This window comes from Hypanus sabinus, chromosome X1 (assembly GCF_030144855.1).
Source record: "Hypanus sabinus isolate sHypSab1 chromosome X1, sHypSab1.hap1, whole genome shotgun sequence".
Lineage (NCBI taxonomy): Eukaryota > Metazoa > Chordata > Chondrichthyes > Myliobatiformes > Dasyatidae > Hypanus > Hypanus sabinus.
Window position 1 is genome coordinate 13,799,385 of NC_082738.1, and position 17,465 is coordinate 13,816,849.

General features: G+C 40.2%; 2 protein-coding genes across 10 annotated transcripts in view; one reads left to right on the forward strand and one right to left on the reverse strand.

Moving 5' to 3' along the window:
* LOC132384604 (cysteine/serine-rich nuclear protein 2-like) overlaps positions 1-14,073 on the forward strand; it is a 95,516-nt gene extending 81,443 nt beyond the window's left edge. For all 8 annotated transcript variants that reach the window (XM_059955845.1, XM_059955847.1, XM_059955848.1 and 5 more), the window contains one exon: positions 1,176-14,073. In XM_059955845.1, the coding sequence (XP_059811828.1) occupies positions 1,176-2,159 (984 nt within the window). In that variant the 3' untranslated portion in view covers positions 2,160-14,073. The remainder of the gene's footprint in view (positions 1-1,175) is intronic.
* Positions 14,074-14,189: 116 nt separating this feature from the next.
* The window catches only part of letmd1 (LETM1 domain containing 1), a 28,802-nt gene continuing 25,526 nt past the window's right edge, over positions 14,190-17,465 (reverse strand). The window contains exon 9 of one of the 2 annotated variants that reach the window (XM_059955852.1): positions 14,190-17,424. In XM_059955852.1, coding sequence (XP_059811835.1) covers positions 17,342-17,424 — 83 coding nt within the window. In that variant the 3' untranslated portion in view covers positions 14,190-17,341. The remainder of the gene's footprint in view (positions 17,425-17,465) is intronic. The other variant, XM_059955853.1, reaches the window with a different exon arrangement.

Below are 17,465 nucleotides of genomic sequence, written 5' to 3' on the forward strand. Positions count from 1 at the left end.
ACATGGATGAAAGAAAAGTGGAAGGCTCTGAGGGAGGGAAGGGTTAGATTGAGCAGATTAAAAGATCAGCACAACAATGTGGGTTGTAATACTGTAAGGTTTTGTTCATAATTGACTGTAGAGATTGTCCCCAAACAATGAATTGTGCTTTTTGCAGATTGGAGACAGAGCGGTGTCAGTGGTAGCCTATACATGGGCACCTGGAATTAGCCCTGATCTTCCATTTGTGACACTGATCCAAATAACTGCTTAGAAATGATAGAGTTTGAGGGGACCCACAAACTTCTTATGCCAGTAAGAGAGACTTCCTGCTTCGAGGATGTCATCCTCGATTAAGTGTCTGGACCCAATTGTAACCGCCGGAATTTGGTGGTTAGGAGAGGTGGGGAATGGATTGCTCAATGTCTCTAGGTTTAATTTTGTTGCTAAGCAACTTCTGAGCTGCCTTGTCTCAGTGATGGTCAATGTTGCTGGTAATGTTTCAATGTTAAATAAATGCCCCTGAATATAAGCTCACCAAATTCCATGGAGATTGAGGGGCCTGTATTTCTTTAGCACCTTTCAGGATGTCCCAAATCGCTTCATTACTGATGAATTTCTTAAGTATGGTTGCAGTTGTAGGAAAACTGGCAGCCCATCATGAGTACAAAGCTGGTTCCCACAAACAGGAAGGCAGTAGTAGCCAAGTAGTGTCTGTTATGTTGACTTCCAGGTCCTTTTGGAATAGTGTTGTGCAATTTTTTTAAATCTCTCCCTCAGGAATAACAGGGTTTTGGTTGAAGGGCGGCACCTCAGATGGTATGGCCACTTTCTCAGCACTGCGTTGGATATTTCAGCCTGAATACCCATGTAAGATTTGAACCTACCATCTATAGGCTCAGATGAGGTTGCTGCCAACTGAGATCCAGCTGACTCAAATGAGTGATGCAGAAGACTGAGCTGCCCCCCACCTTGAAGGGTTAATTAGTAAGGGCAGCAATGGTTATGGGAAATAGGCAGGAGAATGAGGCTGAGAGGAAAAATAAATCAGCCATGATCGAATGGTGGTGCAGACTCAATGGGCTGAATGGCCTAATTATACTCCCACTGTATGTCATGTGGTGTGATGTTGCCAATCTTTAATGAATTGCATTTGTTCTTCTGAACTATAGTAACACCACTCTCTTGTCCTTAAGGTGGACAGGATGTCTTTTCCCTGTGGCTGCTCTAAAGATGGCTGCGCCAACACAGCTGGCCGGATAGAGTTTAACCCCATCCGCGTCCGGACTCATTACTTGCACACCATCATGAAGCTGGAACTGGAGAACAAGCAGCAGGACCTGCAACAGCAGCAGCTGTCACTGTCTGTCTCCCATTCCCCCAGCGACAGCCACATGGAAACACAGGACTACCAGGAATTTGCTGCGGAAAATTACGACTTGGAGAATGAGACCGCTGTGATGCACTTACAGTCTGCTGAGGAGATGGACAGGAAAAAGGAAGAAGAGGCTGACTTAACCAGTTCTAGTGTAACCATGGATACCACTGTAGAAAGCCTAGAAGTATGTATATTAGGAGATGCAGTAGCTAGTGCCAATGAAACATGCCAAGGCCTAGCAACACCAGTTGTGATCCAAGCAGAAGTGACTCCTGTTTCTCCTGTGTTGTGCTTTTCTGACAGTGCTGTTCAGGATAACTCGAAGCCTGAGGAACAGACATATTTAAGAAACTCCACAGTGTTGTATTACCAAATAGACCCAAGCTGTGCTGTAGATGTGAACTGCAGCGATAGAGAGGCTGAATATGTGCAAGCACCTGTAGAATCAAGTTACCCAAAGGAAGCCACTGTAGAAAATTTGGTTGCTGCTGCCGGTAGCTCCTTGGCATCTTGTGTGCCTGTCACAGAGCACTTTTCTCAAAACACAGGGACCTCCAATTGCCATAACATTCAATATCCCTCAATAGAAGACTGCACTGTGTTAATAAATGGCAGTAGCAATGTTCACACAGAAAATACTAAGCAGCAGCCCCAATTACATTCAAACTTTCAAGATGGCTGTCTCAGGGCTTCTGAGGGTGAGCTTTGTGCATCTGAGCCAACTGTGCAGGGCATGTTTTGCCAGTCTGTAGGTCTGAAGACCCCAGGGGAAACCCCGGCACTGAACCCAGTAACTCTGTAATCAGTTTCTGTAGCCAGTTTGCACAATTGCCTGTAGCTTTTTGCTGATTTAAATGTTTATTTATTTAGGTTTTTTTAGTAAAACACAAAAAAATAAAAACAGTGGAAGATCGAAGTTAGGGTTTTTTTTAAAAGAAAAGGCGGAGGATTTATTCAATCTGGATTCCAACAAAGACTCTCCTCTTTCTGATTACCCGTAAAAATGGAGGTAGAAGATGAATGTAGACTGCAGCAGCATGGTTTTGAAATTGTGAATTAGAGTGGGCAAAATTTGGTCCCTTTTTTTTAAAGAAACATTTCTTTATCCCCTTGGTCACGCACACACACTTCTGAGTAGTGGTTTGCGCCTGTGGAACGAATGCTTCAAATTAATTTTGCTTTTAATTTCAAGCCTTTTCCAGCATCAGTGAGTTATCTGGTATTCCTCTGACAGAGCCACCATTGCTCTTGGCTCCCCAGTAGATTAGAGCAATTTTGTTCGATAATTTCCCCAAAGAGAATATGTAGTCTTGAATGGAATACTGTCTAAGGCAAAAAGAGGCAGTTCAAAATATAGGGACCAAATTGGGGGTTTCTAAAATGAGCATAGCCAAGCTTTTAATTGTAAACTGTATGCTTAAAAGATCCTGAGTACAGTCACCTGCATGTTGGCTGCACTATGTTGGATTGTACAGAAGTTGGTTCTTGTACCTGTCACCTTAAATGTCACCATTCTACCCAATGGTTCCTTGTTGCCCTGTTGCATGCTGATTAAGAGGCATTGACTGAGAAAGTATTTGATAACTTTCTTTTGAAAGGGACGGCTGCTGATATCAAAATTCACCCAAGTAATGCAGTGTTTGAACAGTGTGTATTTGAAGGATGCTTTTATTTTGTTTGAACACTCTATTACATGGAGATAGTGCCCCCCTTTTGAATTTTGTTTAAACTTTCATTGGCACAGAATCTAGAAATATGCACACTCTAGTGCTGGATTCACACTCTTAAATCTGCTTTGTGAAACCCAAATCAGGATCTGCAAAGTACTTTAAAATGTCCTCTTGGTGAGTGGATGGTATTTATGAAAAAATTGCAATTGCATTTCTCCTGCCATTTCTGATTCTACCAGTTAAGGGAAATGTATTTGCCCATTTCCCTGAACAGTTCACAACTTGTGTATACACATACAAAAACCTAATCCACCTTTGGCCCTGTGCAGCCATGGAGACCACTTTGGTTGTAGCTTGATGCTTAAACTTGTCTCTGCACAATGTGGTCATTTGTAAATGTGTGCCAATGGCAGACCAGTGCTGGGCTTGGCTATTCATCAACACAATGCTCTGTGTTGAGAGTCTGTCTCTCAGTCTTTTCAGAATAGCTTATCTCTTCATACCCTTTTAACCTAAAATTAAAACCTGCAATGATCATTTTGCGGTTTCTGTTTGGGAGGATGATTGTGTGCACAGCAATGTAATGTCATGGTGTTAGGGTGGGGAAGAGTGTTCTATGTGTGAAGGGGGCCCATTGTTTTCCACAGTGAGGGGGAATCCAGGGTGAGATTTGCAGCTTGGTTGTGTCTCAGAATCCCTAGGCTGCCCTGGTGTTGGTGGAACCCTGTGAATGGTGCAATGGAAGAGAAGAAAATTGACTCCCAATCTTTCCTTTTCTTGAAGAAAATATCATATCACCTGACCTTGAGTGTTGCGTGTGTTAGTCATGATATGTATTTACATGTAACAACTCCATAATAGCTGTAGCATTCTTATCTTGTACAGTAGCTGTTGGGTATAATGCTTTCTCTGTTCTCTGCCTTTTGCACCAGAAATTTCTTAAACCCTCACCATTCCCTTCCAAAAACAACACTCTTATTGAAGAGGAGATGAGTGACTAAGCAGGTAATGTTTCAACAATGTAACCTGATTCCCTCCATGAAGAGAGGCTGAGATTAATGCTGTGCAAGAGCAGCCTTCTATAGTCTAGCAAGTCAGTGCATGGAGGGAAGAGGTTTGGGACACTGTGAATTTGCTGCTTCGCAGGTCTTGGGAGGTGATCTTGTTGAGGATGAAACAGCTTCTTGTCTGTGGTGCCTTTTCATTTCTTGCTTGCAAACCTGTTTTTGTTGTTTAGTTTGTATTGCACATCAGGGCTTTAAATACCATAAGATCTCTCAACTTCACCTGTAGTTACTTTTCCTGTTTTTATCAGGATTCAATTTCATTAATTGCATATACACACATTTGTTTTCTTAGTTAACAAATTTCATGACATATGCTGGTGATGTTAATTCTGAAACTGATTTGGTTTTTTGACAAGTGTTGCCCATCCCCAATTACTTTTGAGAAGGTAGGGTTGAATTGCCTTGAGCTGCTGCAGTCCTGAAGACTAGTGAAATTGTAGGATTAAGACCCAGAAATTAAGGGGTCGTGACATATTTCCAAGTCAGGATGGTGTGCAACCTTGAAGGGAACCTGCAGATGGTAGCATTTCCTTGTACCTACTCTCCCCGTTCTAGGTGGGAGAGGGGAGGAAGTGGAAGTCTTTGCAAGTTGCCAGTAACTTGTAACCAGACCACACTGTATTGTTAGATCAAGTTCAGATACCAGCTGAAGTGATTATTTACTTATCCTCTTGTTGCTTTGTCTGTCCTTCATTAAGAGGAAAGTTGTGTGTGTGTATATGTGTAGCCATGTTTCATAATGCTAATGCAATATTGGCAAGTGGGAAGAAGGGGTTAGTTTTATTTTAACTAGAAGGGTGAGTGGGTAACAAGTGCAAGCATACTCTCCTTTTGCACATGTGCCTCAGTGCCCAGGTACCTGTTTTCCAGATACAAGATTGTTGAATGTCATCTCCTGTACACAAGTGTAAGGAGAACAAAATAATTGTTACTCCAGATCTGATACAGCACCAAAAAAGAAACACAGGCAAAGAATACAATAATTAAAAAAAACACCATAAATATAAATACATGATAGCTTATATACATTGATTGTATGTCCATAAGGTGACTGATGGGAAATAATGTAGTGGTGGAGTTGGTGGGTGGAGGTGTTGGGGAAAAGTAACTGTTTTTGAGTGGTGGTTCTGGCATGGTTGCTATGTAGACTCCTTCCTGATGGTAGTGGGACGAACAGTCCACGAGCAAGGTGTGTGGGATCCTCCATGATGTTACTGGCCCTTTACCAGCACCTTTCTGTATATATGTCCTTGATGGTAGGTAGGCTGGTGCCGGTGATGAGTTGGGCAGTTTTGATGACCCGTTGTAGAGGCTTCCTGTCTGCCGCAGTGCAGTTTCCATACCATGCAGTGATGCAGCTTGTTAGGGTGCACTCCACTGTGCACCTGTAGAATGATGAGTATAGATGTGGAAAGTCCGGCTCTCTTCAGCCTGCTCAGTCAGGAAAGGTCACCAATGCCTCTGCTTTCTGTGTAGAATGTGTTCTGTGACTGAGAGGTTGTGTGTGATGTACACTCTCAGAAGTTTGAAACTGTTTGTAGTTTCCACTGCTGTGCTGCCAATGTAAAGTGACGCGAGTTCTCTTGAATTTGATAACCATCTCCTTTGTCTTATTGACAGTAAGGAAGAGGTTATTTGCTTGACATCAGGTCTTGAGCTCTTCCACCTCCTCTCTGGAGATTACCTCATCATCGTTGGTGATGAGCCCCACCACTGTCATCATCAGTGAATTTAACGATGCGTTTGGCCCTGCAGTCATGAGTGAGCAGAGTGTACCACAATGGGCTTAGCATGCATCCTTGGGGGGCACCCGTATAGAGGATGATAGGGAGGGACGAGCAGTTCTGCATCCTGACTGTTTGTTAGGAAGTTCAACACCCAATTGCACAGTGGTGTATTTAGACCGAGGAGTAAAGTGTTTGTTCACTGAGGTCTGTGGGACAATAGTGTTGAATGCCGTACTGAAATCCAGAAAATGGCATGTCAGGGTGTCAAGGCCATGTGAATGATAGATGCTGTGGCATCTGTCGTAGAACAGTTGTGTCGGTAAGCATATTGATGAGTGTCCAATGTGGCAGGCATGAACTTTAGGATATGTGCCATTATCAGCCATTCAAAGCACTTCAAGTATGTGATCTCCACCTGGTTGCTGTGAATTAAAAGCAGTGATCCCAGCCCTGGTGTCCAGGCACTCTGCAATACTTTCCCCTCACCTTAACTCTCACTTTGGCTTCCCATCTGCCAACTTTTCACTTATCAGTTCCTGAATTTAAATAGAGCTCCCTGTTCTACAGAGCATTGCCAGTGGTTTTTGGAAGTCTGCCTCTACCCAGGATGGCATAGAAGGAGGGAGGAAAGTTGCTTTATCTGGCCCTAACCCTGTGTGAAGGAAATATATTGAAATTTGGATCTAGATTTCAAGTCAATTCACTTTTTATTGTCACTTTGACCATAACTGCTGGCACAGTACACAGTAAAAATGAGACAATGTTTTTCAGGACCATGGTGTTATATGAAACAGTGCAAAAACTAGACTGAACTACGTAGAAACAAAAAGCTACACTACACGACAGACCTACCCAGGACTGCATAAAGCACACAAAACAGTGCAGGCATTACAATAAATAATAAACAAGACAATAGGGCAGTAAGACGTCAGTCCAGGCTCTGGGTATTGAGGAGTCTGATAGCTTGGGAGAAGAAACTTGCATAGTCTGGTCGTGAGAGCCCGAATGCTACAGTGCTTTTCCCCAGATGGCAGGAGGGAGAAGAGTTTGTGCGTGGGGTCCTTCATAATGCTGTTTGCTTTGTGGATGCAGCGTGTAGTGTAAATGTCCATGATGGCGGGAAGAGAGACCCCGATGATCTTCTCAGCTGACCTCACAATCCGCTGCAGGGTCTTGCGATCCGTGATGGTGCAATTTCCGAACCAGGCAGTGATGCAGCTGCTCAGGATATTCTCAATACAACCCCTGTTGAATGTGATGAGGATGGGGGGTGGGCGATGGACTTTCTTCAGACTTCGCAGAAAGTAGAGACACTGCTGGGCTTTCTTTGCTATGGAGCTGGTGTTGAGGAACCAGGTGAGATTCTCCGCCAGGTGAACGCCAAGAAATTTGGTGCTTTTAATGATTTCTACTGAGGAGCCGTCGATGTTCAGTGGGGAGTGGTTGCTCTGTGCCCTCCTGAAGTCAACAACCATCTCTTCTGTTCACATTGCCTAGATTTGCTAAGGAAGTCCTGATGAACCTGGTCCTAATGCAGATAGGCTGGTGGGAGAAGTCCTCATACCAGCCCCAAACAAGGACAATTTGATGGGGATGGTCTTTATCTTATTCTAATGACAATTTGGCGACGGCAGTCTTTGTGTACCTGCTGGTAATCCAGAATGGAATAGAGGTGCTCAATTGACATTTACCTACAAATGACATCTTTGTATCAGGATAACCATAAATCCTTGAATTGTCATGGGTGTTCATGATTACCTGACCCTGAGAATTCTTTACATTTTTTTCAACCCTGGTCACATTACAAATCTAAATTTTAAAATCCACTCCAGTAGTAAAGCCTGTAAATTGCAACTTGGATGCATCCTCTTGTACTGTGTGTAACAGCTTGATTTAGTCATTCAGGTCATAGAATTGAAAGCACACTGCAAGGAGCAAGATGGTGATCTGAAACTATGAAAGGCTGTGCTCAAATCTAGTTGCATTTTGCATCTGAAAGGCACCATTTAAAAAAAAAAATTAATGTATACTTTTTTTTGTTTTCTGGTCATTCGATTTGTCCACTGAAAGTAATGAAGTATCCACTTCTGTCTGAATGAGTGGCTGTCAGTCTGTGTTCTCTTTTCATCTTATTATCTCAGCATGGTACTTATTCTAAGCCACTGGGCTTATCGCAGAGAAAAGAAAGAATCTAGATTGTCCATACCTGTTCTACATTAATTTTACAGAGCTATTCAAATATCTTTACTTAAATCAGTGTGCTGTTTCAAGTTTGCTCTCATCTCTTTTAAATAGATCCAGTTCCATTTAATAAAAAATGAACTTCCTCTCCTCCCTGACCTCTGCTCAGAATGCTCTTTGGGCCCTTGAGGACTGTATGAACAGTCTGACATACTCGGCATTCTTTCCTTGTGCCTAATCACTGCTGTTACACAGGGTCACAGTTGGACCTCTGCCACTGCACAGTTCCACATGCCATCAGCCTCCCCGCTTAGCTCTGAAGCTGCAGTGTGCTCGCACTGAGTCCAACCTTCACAAAGAGCCAAATGCTCTGAGTTCAGCACCATTACAGTGTGGCAGCAAGGGTCTGGAGAAGGCTTGGCACACAGCTCTGACCATGACCCTGCAAGATGTCAAGGAGAGGATCTCATCACTTCCCTACCATTTCCAGGGCTGTGTGCAATGTTACTTTGATCAAATTTAGTCCAATTTCAGATGTGTAGCATGAAGCTGCACTCCTAAAGACCACTACTGCACACTTTGATGGACTGAATCTTCTGTTGATTAAAGAATTACATAGAAGGGTGGGCTTGTCACCCCGACTGGCTGTCGATCTTTGCTTTTGAAATTACTGACTCTTTCATACAATTCCCAAATCTGGCATCTGCCTCAAATAATATTCAACTGAAACTGAATTGTTTGTTTGAAATAACTGGGGCAGTCAACCACCTGTGTGGAGTTAAAGCTACCGTTGGCTTGATACCTTTTTTTTTGAAAAGCACTCTGGTTAATGCCAGACTAATATGTGGGGAGTTTATTTAAATATATTTGAGTCTTGTGAATTAAGTATAAAAATGTAATTTTTTTGTTTAAACACTACATACTGACTAGCTACTAGCACTGATTGGTTTATTTATAAGGAATTGTTTGAAAAAGCTGAGTGCATGAGAAATCCTGTTTTAAACACTGTGTATATAATACTGGGATCAATTTTATTTTTAAAAAAGTATGAATATATGATTGTGATTGAAGCTGAACAGATGCCATGTTTGCGAGGGTTAGAGTGTAAAAGGAGTGCAGCTAAATGTGGCTCACAATTTGCTCAGTCAGAATAAGAATGGATTCCTCGCTGCCTGCATTACATTGAGGGAACAAGACAGATGGATGAAAAATTACCCTGACTGGCCAAACTCATCTGAAGGCAATAAGTTTAGCCACTGTGAAAATGGAATATTATCACATTAGACACAGTTGTTCTGTGGCTGAAATTAAACAGTGTTGTAAAGATACTGTCCGAGCAATGTTAATCCTGCATTTAACTCTAAGTTTGGAAGTGCTTGATACTAATATATAGTGCTCAAAAAGGAAAATGATCTGCATTGGGAATTCACTAAGATGTAAGAACAGGCGCGTAATGGATGCTGCTTATTCAAAGCAAGGCCAGCATTTAATGCCTATGTTAAGTGCGGTTGAAAGGGAGTGTCTTGCCACTGCAGAGGGCAGTTAATAGTTGAACCATATTGCTCTAGGTCTGGAGTCACAAAGATCAGACTAAGTAACGATGGCAGATTTTCTCCTGGAAGGATATTAGTAAACCAAATGGAGTTATTGCCGTTTTAAGCAAGTGGTCTAAGTTTTTGGAGCTGGGGGAGAGGGAGAAGTAACTTTGATAATTTTTTTAATCCATAGTTGTCACTGTTGCACTTTGTTAGTGGCCTTGTGACCAGTTCGTTGCAAATCTATCTGTAGATACTGTACATAGAGCAGAATATTTCTCACTGCTGCCTCCTTGAGGAGGAAATTAATCTTACAAATGGAGGAGAAAATAATTAAGGCAAATAATTTGGCCTGGAGGTCAAGGAGATGACCAGAACAAATCAAATCATTGGGTCCCAGCTGCTTCAACAGTGCACAACTATGGGAAAAGCCAACTGTTTGGAGTGCACTATGACTTGGAACGTGAGGGGAGTAACTGATCCTGAACTGCTGTAAAGTGGTCTTGCAGGTCAACTCCCCCAGTTGGTGAGGCAGGAGGGAAAGCAAGAGTCTGCAGAGGGTTTTCAATTTTTATTTAATGGATGTGTGAAGGAAGTGTCACCGCTTGTAACATGGTGTTTCTGCCACCACTGGGACTTTATACAGTAAATGCAAGCACTGTGCTGTTAGGGCAGCAAAGACAGAGCTACTTTGTAATGTAGCTGCACAGAAGATTGGATCATGTTCAGATTACTACCCTGTATTCAAGTGCTCTGCATTAGAAGCTACTGCAAAGCAAGTGTACAAGTTGCTGACAGTTTTTATGTAGCAGCCTTCTGCATTGTACCAGTTGCTTATATATAGATAAGAAAATGCACTAACATGCAAATTACACACCATGTTTTATAGTAAACCTGCAGGGCCAAGAGGTGAAATTGCCTCTCCTTTTTAAAAAGTTGCTGAACTAAGTTGCTTCAAAATAGTTTTGATGCCAGCTGTCACTCTGTGACTGACCACAAACTATTGTACTGATGGAGAAAGTAAATTGACATTAAGTCTGTAATTTACAGGGTGGGCATACTCAGTGCTTTTAAAGTGACCAAGAACTGAAGTATTTATGTGAACAAATGCAAACTGGTTAGGTCTAAGTTGCTTCATGTTGATTTGTTCTATGTTGGTTGTAATCCTACTTGTTTCTCTTCTCTGCCCTACCCCTTAACTGTAAACGAGTCACATTTTGCCCCCAAACCATAAATAGGCATGAAAGCGCACAAACATCCCTGCACCACTTCCACTGCAATGCATCTGTTATGTCGCAAAGTTGTAGTCTTGACGCAAATTACAACATTGAGTCGAGCGGCTGGCAAACACAGCAAAATGTTTCTTTTCAATAAAGGCCCTTTGAACCAATTTTGCAAAGTGGACTTTCTCTGCCCCGAGTGGTTTGTGTAGTGTGCTAATGGTATATTTGTGGATCTGGATTAAATGAGACTCAAAGCAAAAGAAATTATTTGGCACTTCCCATATGGTCTCTACTCAATTCTGCGAGCAATAGTTTTCTTCTACTACAGTTTGTATCTTCTGTTTCAGCACCGGAAGGTTGTGGATTCAAGTTCCACTCCAGAGGCTTGAACACAAACTCTAGACCAGCACTTCCAGTACAGTGCTGCAGGATTGGAGCGACAATGCTAAGGAGTGCTGAAACACTGAGGAAATGCTGGGAGAATTGTGCTGGCAGAAGGCAGTGCTGAGATGTATTGGGTTTCTGGAGGGTCATTACCAATGCAGCATCGCAATTTTAGCAAGTGCTGTTTGCTGCCAGCCTTCTTGGGTGGATGTAAAAGATTGCACAGTACTCTTAAGAGCAGGGATGATCTCCCTATTCTCCTGCCCAATATTAATTCTACAACCGACAACTGGGAGCAGATTATCAAACATTAATTCATCGCTGATTATTTGTCTCCTTCACTTAGTGGATGAATGTGTGAAAACCCTAAGAGTTTGCTCTGAAGGAGATAAACCTTAGCATGGGAGGTGGTGGAGGGGGGAGCAAGGCAGCTATTCATGGTATCAGCAAGTTGAAAAGAATGTGAGAGATTGCCACAAGCTTGGAACTGTAACATAAAGAAGAACAAAGGGCATTGATTTGGTTGCTTTCCACAAGGTTGTGCCTTATCAGTAAACATTTGGTGGGTGATTATTTTATTGGACCAATGAGGGAGTACGACATCTTGCCTGGCATAATGTCATATACTCCCACATTTGGCTAATAATTACAATTTTTGTTAAAGCAAACTGCTGAAAGGCTTGTTTATAAAGACCTTATTCATTTAACTTTAGATAGTATATCTCTCCTCTCTGTTTTCAGTCAGAGCCAAATTTGAGCTACTTCAGTGCTTGTGATTAATTGCAGATAACTGCTGCTACTAGTTGGTCAGGTTAAAAGGCTGCATACCAACATGAGGTATTGTAAGGTTGCCAGTCAACATTAAAAGGAAAAGTTATACTCCTTGATGTTTAAGAATGCAGTGTTAGACTTCCTCTAATTATGTCCCAAATGCCAACAGTCCCTTCAAACAGTGGTCTGTGTTGACAATAAGCACAAAGCAATTATTTTTGTCATCTGGATCTAATGCTCAAATGTAACTCTCTTCTGCATTAAAGCCATGTTGGTTGATCCCTTTTTAAAAATCCAAACGGGGCTACTAAAGTTTCAGATTACAGTTGTCAATATTAACAATGTCATCAAATAAACTGCCACAGTGAAAGACTTCTAACAAAATTAATCCAAAATTCAGTGGAGTTGTATCAAAGCTGCCATTGGTGATGGTACAAAAAAACATTTAAAGTATCGAATAATTTGGTTAAATACTAGAGGAATATAAGAATTTAGAATCTGATGTAATCTCAGTTTTTCTAACTGAATGTCTTTTCAGGCTGTCATAATTCTTTGTAGAAAATGATTATTCAGAGGGGTAATGTATTCTGTTCACTATCCAATATCAGGCAAGATAATGCAGTTTCTGCTTTATCTCAATGGAGAATTTCAAACCAAAAGTCAACTGAATCATAGTGTTGCTCATAGTAGAGCAGCTAAACCTGTGTTTTATAAACACTGCAACACTAGTCTGTGAGGCATGATGTATTATTTTGCTGCTAAAGTGTACATGTGCATAAAGTGGTACATCCCTTTAAGAGCCTGTGGCTGTGCCTTATTGGGTCAGTTAACATTGATTGCTCTAAAGCAAATCTTGAGGTCATCTGGAGGCCAGAGAAGTAAGATGCAATATTTATATTAAATGATACTGATTGGTGTAAACCTGTTACATTGAGATTTTTGCATTCATTTCATGTATTTTGTAACCACTTACAATGTCATCAACAGAAGAGTATGGGGCTTTCACTCCATCAATTTGTAACTAGTGCACAAGCACAGTAAACAGCCTGTCAAAACTGGGGTTCAATCTCACCATTTTGGTGGATTGGTGACTTAAATGAATAGCAGTATTTAATGATTACTACAGTACCCAGAATGGAGTAATACATAAACTGAGCAAATTACATTGTCACATTCTGTTCCATAAATGAACAAGCACAGTAATGTAGGATTTGCCTTTTGGATAATTTGTGGGCTGGTTCCTGAATCACATTGGTTGAAAGCATAGGCAAATTCAATCTAATACAATTGTCACTCTATCTTCCATGCCCACTTTGTCAGTAGTAAACAACATGTGCTACTGAAGATGGAATTAAGTCTTTGTGAACTAAGGGCTAAAGAGCAAACTCCAGTCTCTTCCCAGAATCAATTAACCTAACTACATCAGAACTGTGCTCAAAGTTAAGCAGTGCAGACTGAAGTGGGATACCCAACATTAAAACTCAAGCTTAGTATTACTATATACTTCACTCCTTCACTGGGCCTCAGTGATAAATAAATACTCTCTGGAACATCAGTCAATGAGATGTATAGATATTGAATAACTGTGAATGTAAGCTTTAAACATGACTCCTGAAACTCCCTGGTACATTGTTTCAAAAGCTGCATAAAATGGCCAAGAAAAACTAAATTTATAAGTTCAATTCAGACTTAAAAGCAGCTATAAATAAAAATGGAAGTAAGTTCTATTACAATAAACAGGCAGCATTTGAATCTAATCTTGACCAGTTAACTTTTAGATCTACCTTTTCCTTGCCCCAACAGCTGCATCATGCTATGTTGAAGGGACATTTTGAAGGCAAACTTATCATCTGCACAGAAGCTATAAAATGACCTCAAACATCCACTGGTTCAGCATTTATAAAATGTGATTAATATAGCAAAGTATCTCAAAGTACTTCACAGGCATAGTAGTGGTTATATTTAACACCAGGTCACTTGGGAGGCATTTTTTTTAAAGTTAATGTTGGAACTATGCAGTAGCTCAGGCCATATAGGAACAATATTTCTGTTCCATGTCACTGACTTTGAGTTCTGATGAAAAGTTAACTCGTGATAGCTGTATGATGAACAGCATATTTCTAACAGTTGCTGATTTAATTTTCCAGCATCCAAAATGTTTTACTTTTGTAAAACAATATCAAGATATGGTGACAAAAGCTCTTCCAGTAGTTGAGAGCATTTTAACAAGAACATTTAGAAAGATGAAACCTCATGCACTTTTATTAAGGTTAACAAGTTTGAGTTTAATGTAGAAATCTGTCAAATTGTTACATAGCAAGAACTGGTGCATCATGAAATAAATAAGTAATGCCCACCCTTAAACTCTAAATTATTGCACTCCATTCATTTGCCCAAACTCTGGCAAATTCTCTACTACTTCCTCTTTGGAGATCCTCCTTAAACCTTTGGTTCCCATGACAAAAAGGGGCAACACTTTTTTTTATTCCCATACAATGGATTTTATAGTTTCTCCACACTGAAATTAACCAAAACTGCACTCAATTGACAAGCATATCCCCTTGACAATTCTAATCACATTTAAAGTATATTTACAAATAAGAAATACTTATTGAATTAAGGAATCCATTTTAACAAAAATAAATAACAGTAAAACAAGATTAAAATGTAAACTTAAATGTCTTTGCAGTGCAGAATCAAAAGGAAATACAGAAAATAATCAGTACTAGAATATAAAAGCAGTGCAATATAGGGCTGTTTATAGAATCTCTGACTTAAGCAAGCATGTTAGTTCATGCTCAAACTTCGTAAGAGATCAAGCTGTCCATTTCTGCACGAATTCATTATGTAGCTTGTGGTAGTAAATATAGAAGGACTGCTTTGAACTTTTTTTTTGAAGGATGGGCATTCAGACTATTTTCATCATCACTGTTATTGGACTCAATGGCACCAGTGCTGGGCACAGCATTCAGCTAATAGTTTGAAAGTGAAGGTAAAAAGCACCACAACATTGATTGCAACTTTGAGAAAATAAATCAGTCATTTCAATGTATTCTAAATATTCAAAATGCAGTAAAGTAACAAAATTTGCAGATAGAAGCCTACCTCAAGACAGAAAGGTGGTCAATTTTCTACTGTAATAGAGGTCAGTGCTCTGAATTTAAGATACAAATCTCCTTTAACAAAGTACAGTATATAATGTGGTAAACCTAGCATTTCTTTTTGCACTATCAGAATCCAAGTGTCACTTCATGCCTTAATCTTACTGTTTAGCTGGCAGAGAACAATGTCTCACCACTTGAATAACAGTGCAATAACATTTAATCAAAGTCCACATTCAGCAATAAGCGTACCAGAAACTGTGGGAACATTTAAAATTAGGATTAAAATAATTTTTAAGGAATGGGTATATTGTTGACACCTCAAATATAATAGGATAAAAAGATAATTACAGATTTTTTAAGCTGCTGTATATTAAAATGGGTAGTTTCTTTAATTAAAGATGACCTTTTGGAGACAGGATAAATAGAACTGCTTTGCTTCATCGACCCAACTGAGTGAGCAATTTAGCCAATCTAAGACATTGAATTCCTGAATCATTTGGTTACACAGCGAACTGCACACTTAAGAAGCATTATCCAAACCAAAAAAAAACTATTATATTAGTACAAATTATATAGCTCTTAAAGAAATGTCAGTGTGCTAATAACATGTTTAAACCATGGATCATGCTTCACTTGACTGAAGCACAAATTCCGTTTCCTGCTTTCCCTGGTGCAGCCTATTCAGTGTCGCCAAGTTTGAAGACAATACAAAGATAGGTGGAGGGGCACATAGTGTTGAGGAAGCAGGAAGTCTGCAGAAGGACTTAGACAGCTGAGGAGACTGGGCAAAGAAGTGGCATATGAAAAAAAAACTGTAGGGAAGTGCATGGGCATAGGTGCAAAGGGAATTGGGAATCCTTGTGGAGCAAGGCAAATGCAATGTTAGCATTCACTTTCAGAGGGCTAGAATATAAAAGCATGTATAATGAAATGTTGGAGCAGACTTGAAGGGCCAATTGGCCTAATTCTGTTCCTATGTCTTACAAGTCATTCTGGTTTTGTTACAGATTTTCAGCATCTACAGTATTCATATTTTTGATTTAACGTCATTACTCTGATTGTTTCTGGGGTTGAGGGTGGCTCCCAGGCAAGAGAATGCTCTTACGTCCACCTACTGTGTTCTCGGTGATGAGCAGTGAATGGAGAAGAGGAAGGTACTGCTTTAAGGGCAGGCAAAAGGGATAGGAAGAAATAGGCGTGGGCCATTTGGGTGATTGTCCAATCAATGAGAACAGCCTTCAGTAAGTTTGACTAATTCTTAATAAACAAATCCACACTATAAACTGACTTTCAGATTCACCACTGACCTGGGCCTACCATAATTCTACTCAGGTGGAAGGAGGTGCTGTTTCTGAGCATAACATCAACCACTTAGTTAAGTTACACTTCCATGTGCCTTTGCCATAGTAATCAGTGATACTTTACAAGGCAACTCGCTGGAAGTGACAGATAATGATAGAAAGGTACATGAAGAAATGATAAAATATAGAACACCTAAAAGAAAGTAGAACAGTGCATGTTAAAAGTTAATACATTTCTATGTCAAATCAAGTACCCCGGGGCAGGGAGGAAGAGGAGGAAAATAAAAACAAAAAATAAAATCTGAATATAAACCTGAAAAGGTTTGAGGGATCCCAGTGGTTAATGACTAATAGTCAGTTTTAGACAGATTGACTAGAAATAATTATCGCTTATATTTCCATTTAAAATAGTACTTAGATTTGAACTGATTTGACTGTATTTTCTGTGGTGAGCCTGCTCTATCTATATTGCAAGTGCAGGAATTACACAACACTGGATATAACTTAATATTAAGCCAGGCGGCGTGACAATGTTTACTCATGGCTGTGAGCATAGAACATCCATGTTTCTTTCAACAGCACCTGCCCTTGGCTGAAAATGCAGTCCCGCTGTCAAAAAGAACAGCAAAACTAAGTTCACTGTTACTTTGACAACCTCTGGATTAAAGTGATTAAAACCTGTAGCAAAAAGTCATTTTATGTGAATGACAGGAAAAGTTATAGTATTCCAATAAACTACCTTCGTGCTTTAAAATAAAAAGTACTGGTCCAGAAAACATTAGCTTCTTTTAAATTAATTCATTTATACTATGAGAAAACAATGATATACATCTTTGCTCCCTCCTCAGAGAGAATCTCCCTCTAAGCATAATCAGTGCATCACAGGAGGCAAGTTAATAGCTACAAGCTTTTGCATTCAAGAGTTTGTCTGTCACTAAAAAAGAAATCCTTGACAACACAATGCACAGATGTCTTGGGTAAACGTGTATGGCTGGCCACTCATTAGTTTTGCATTTGTTGTTTACTTGCTTTTTTCTGGAAGTTTTTTGAGGTAATTTGCAGAAAGTAGTACCATGCTGTGTAACAGTAGAGAGGCTTCAGAATCTATAAACAGAAGTTAGATATTTCCACTTAGGTGATTGACT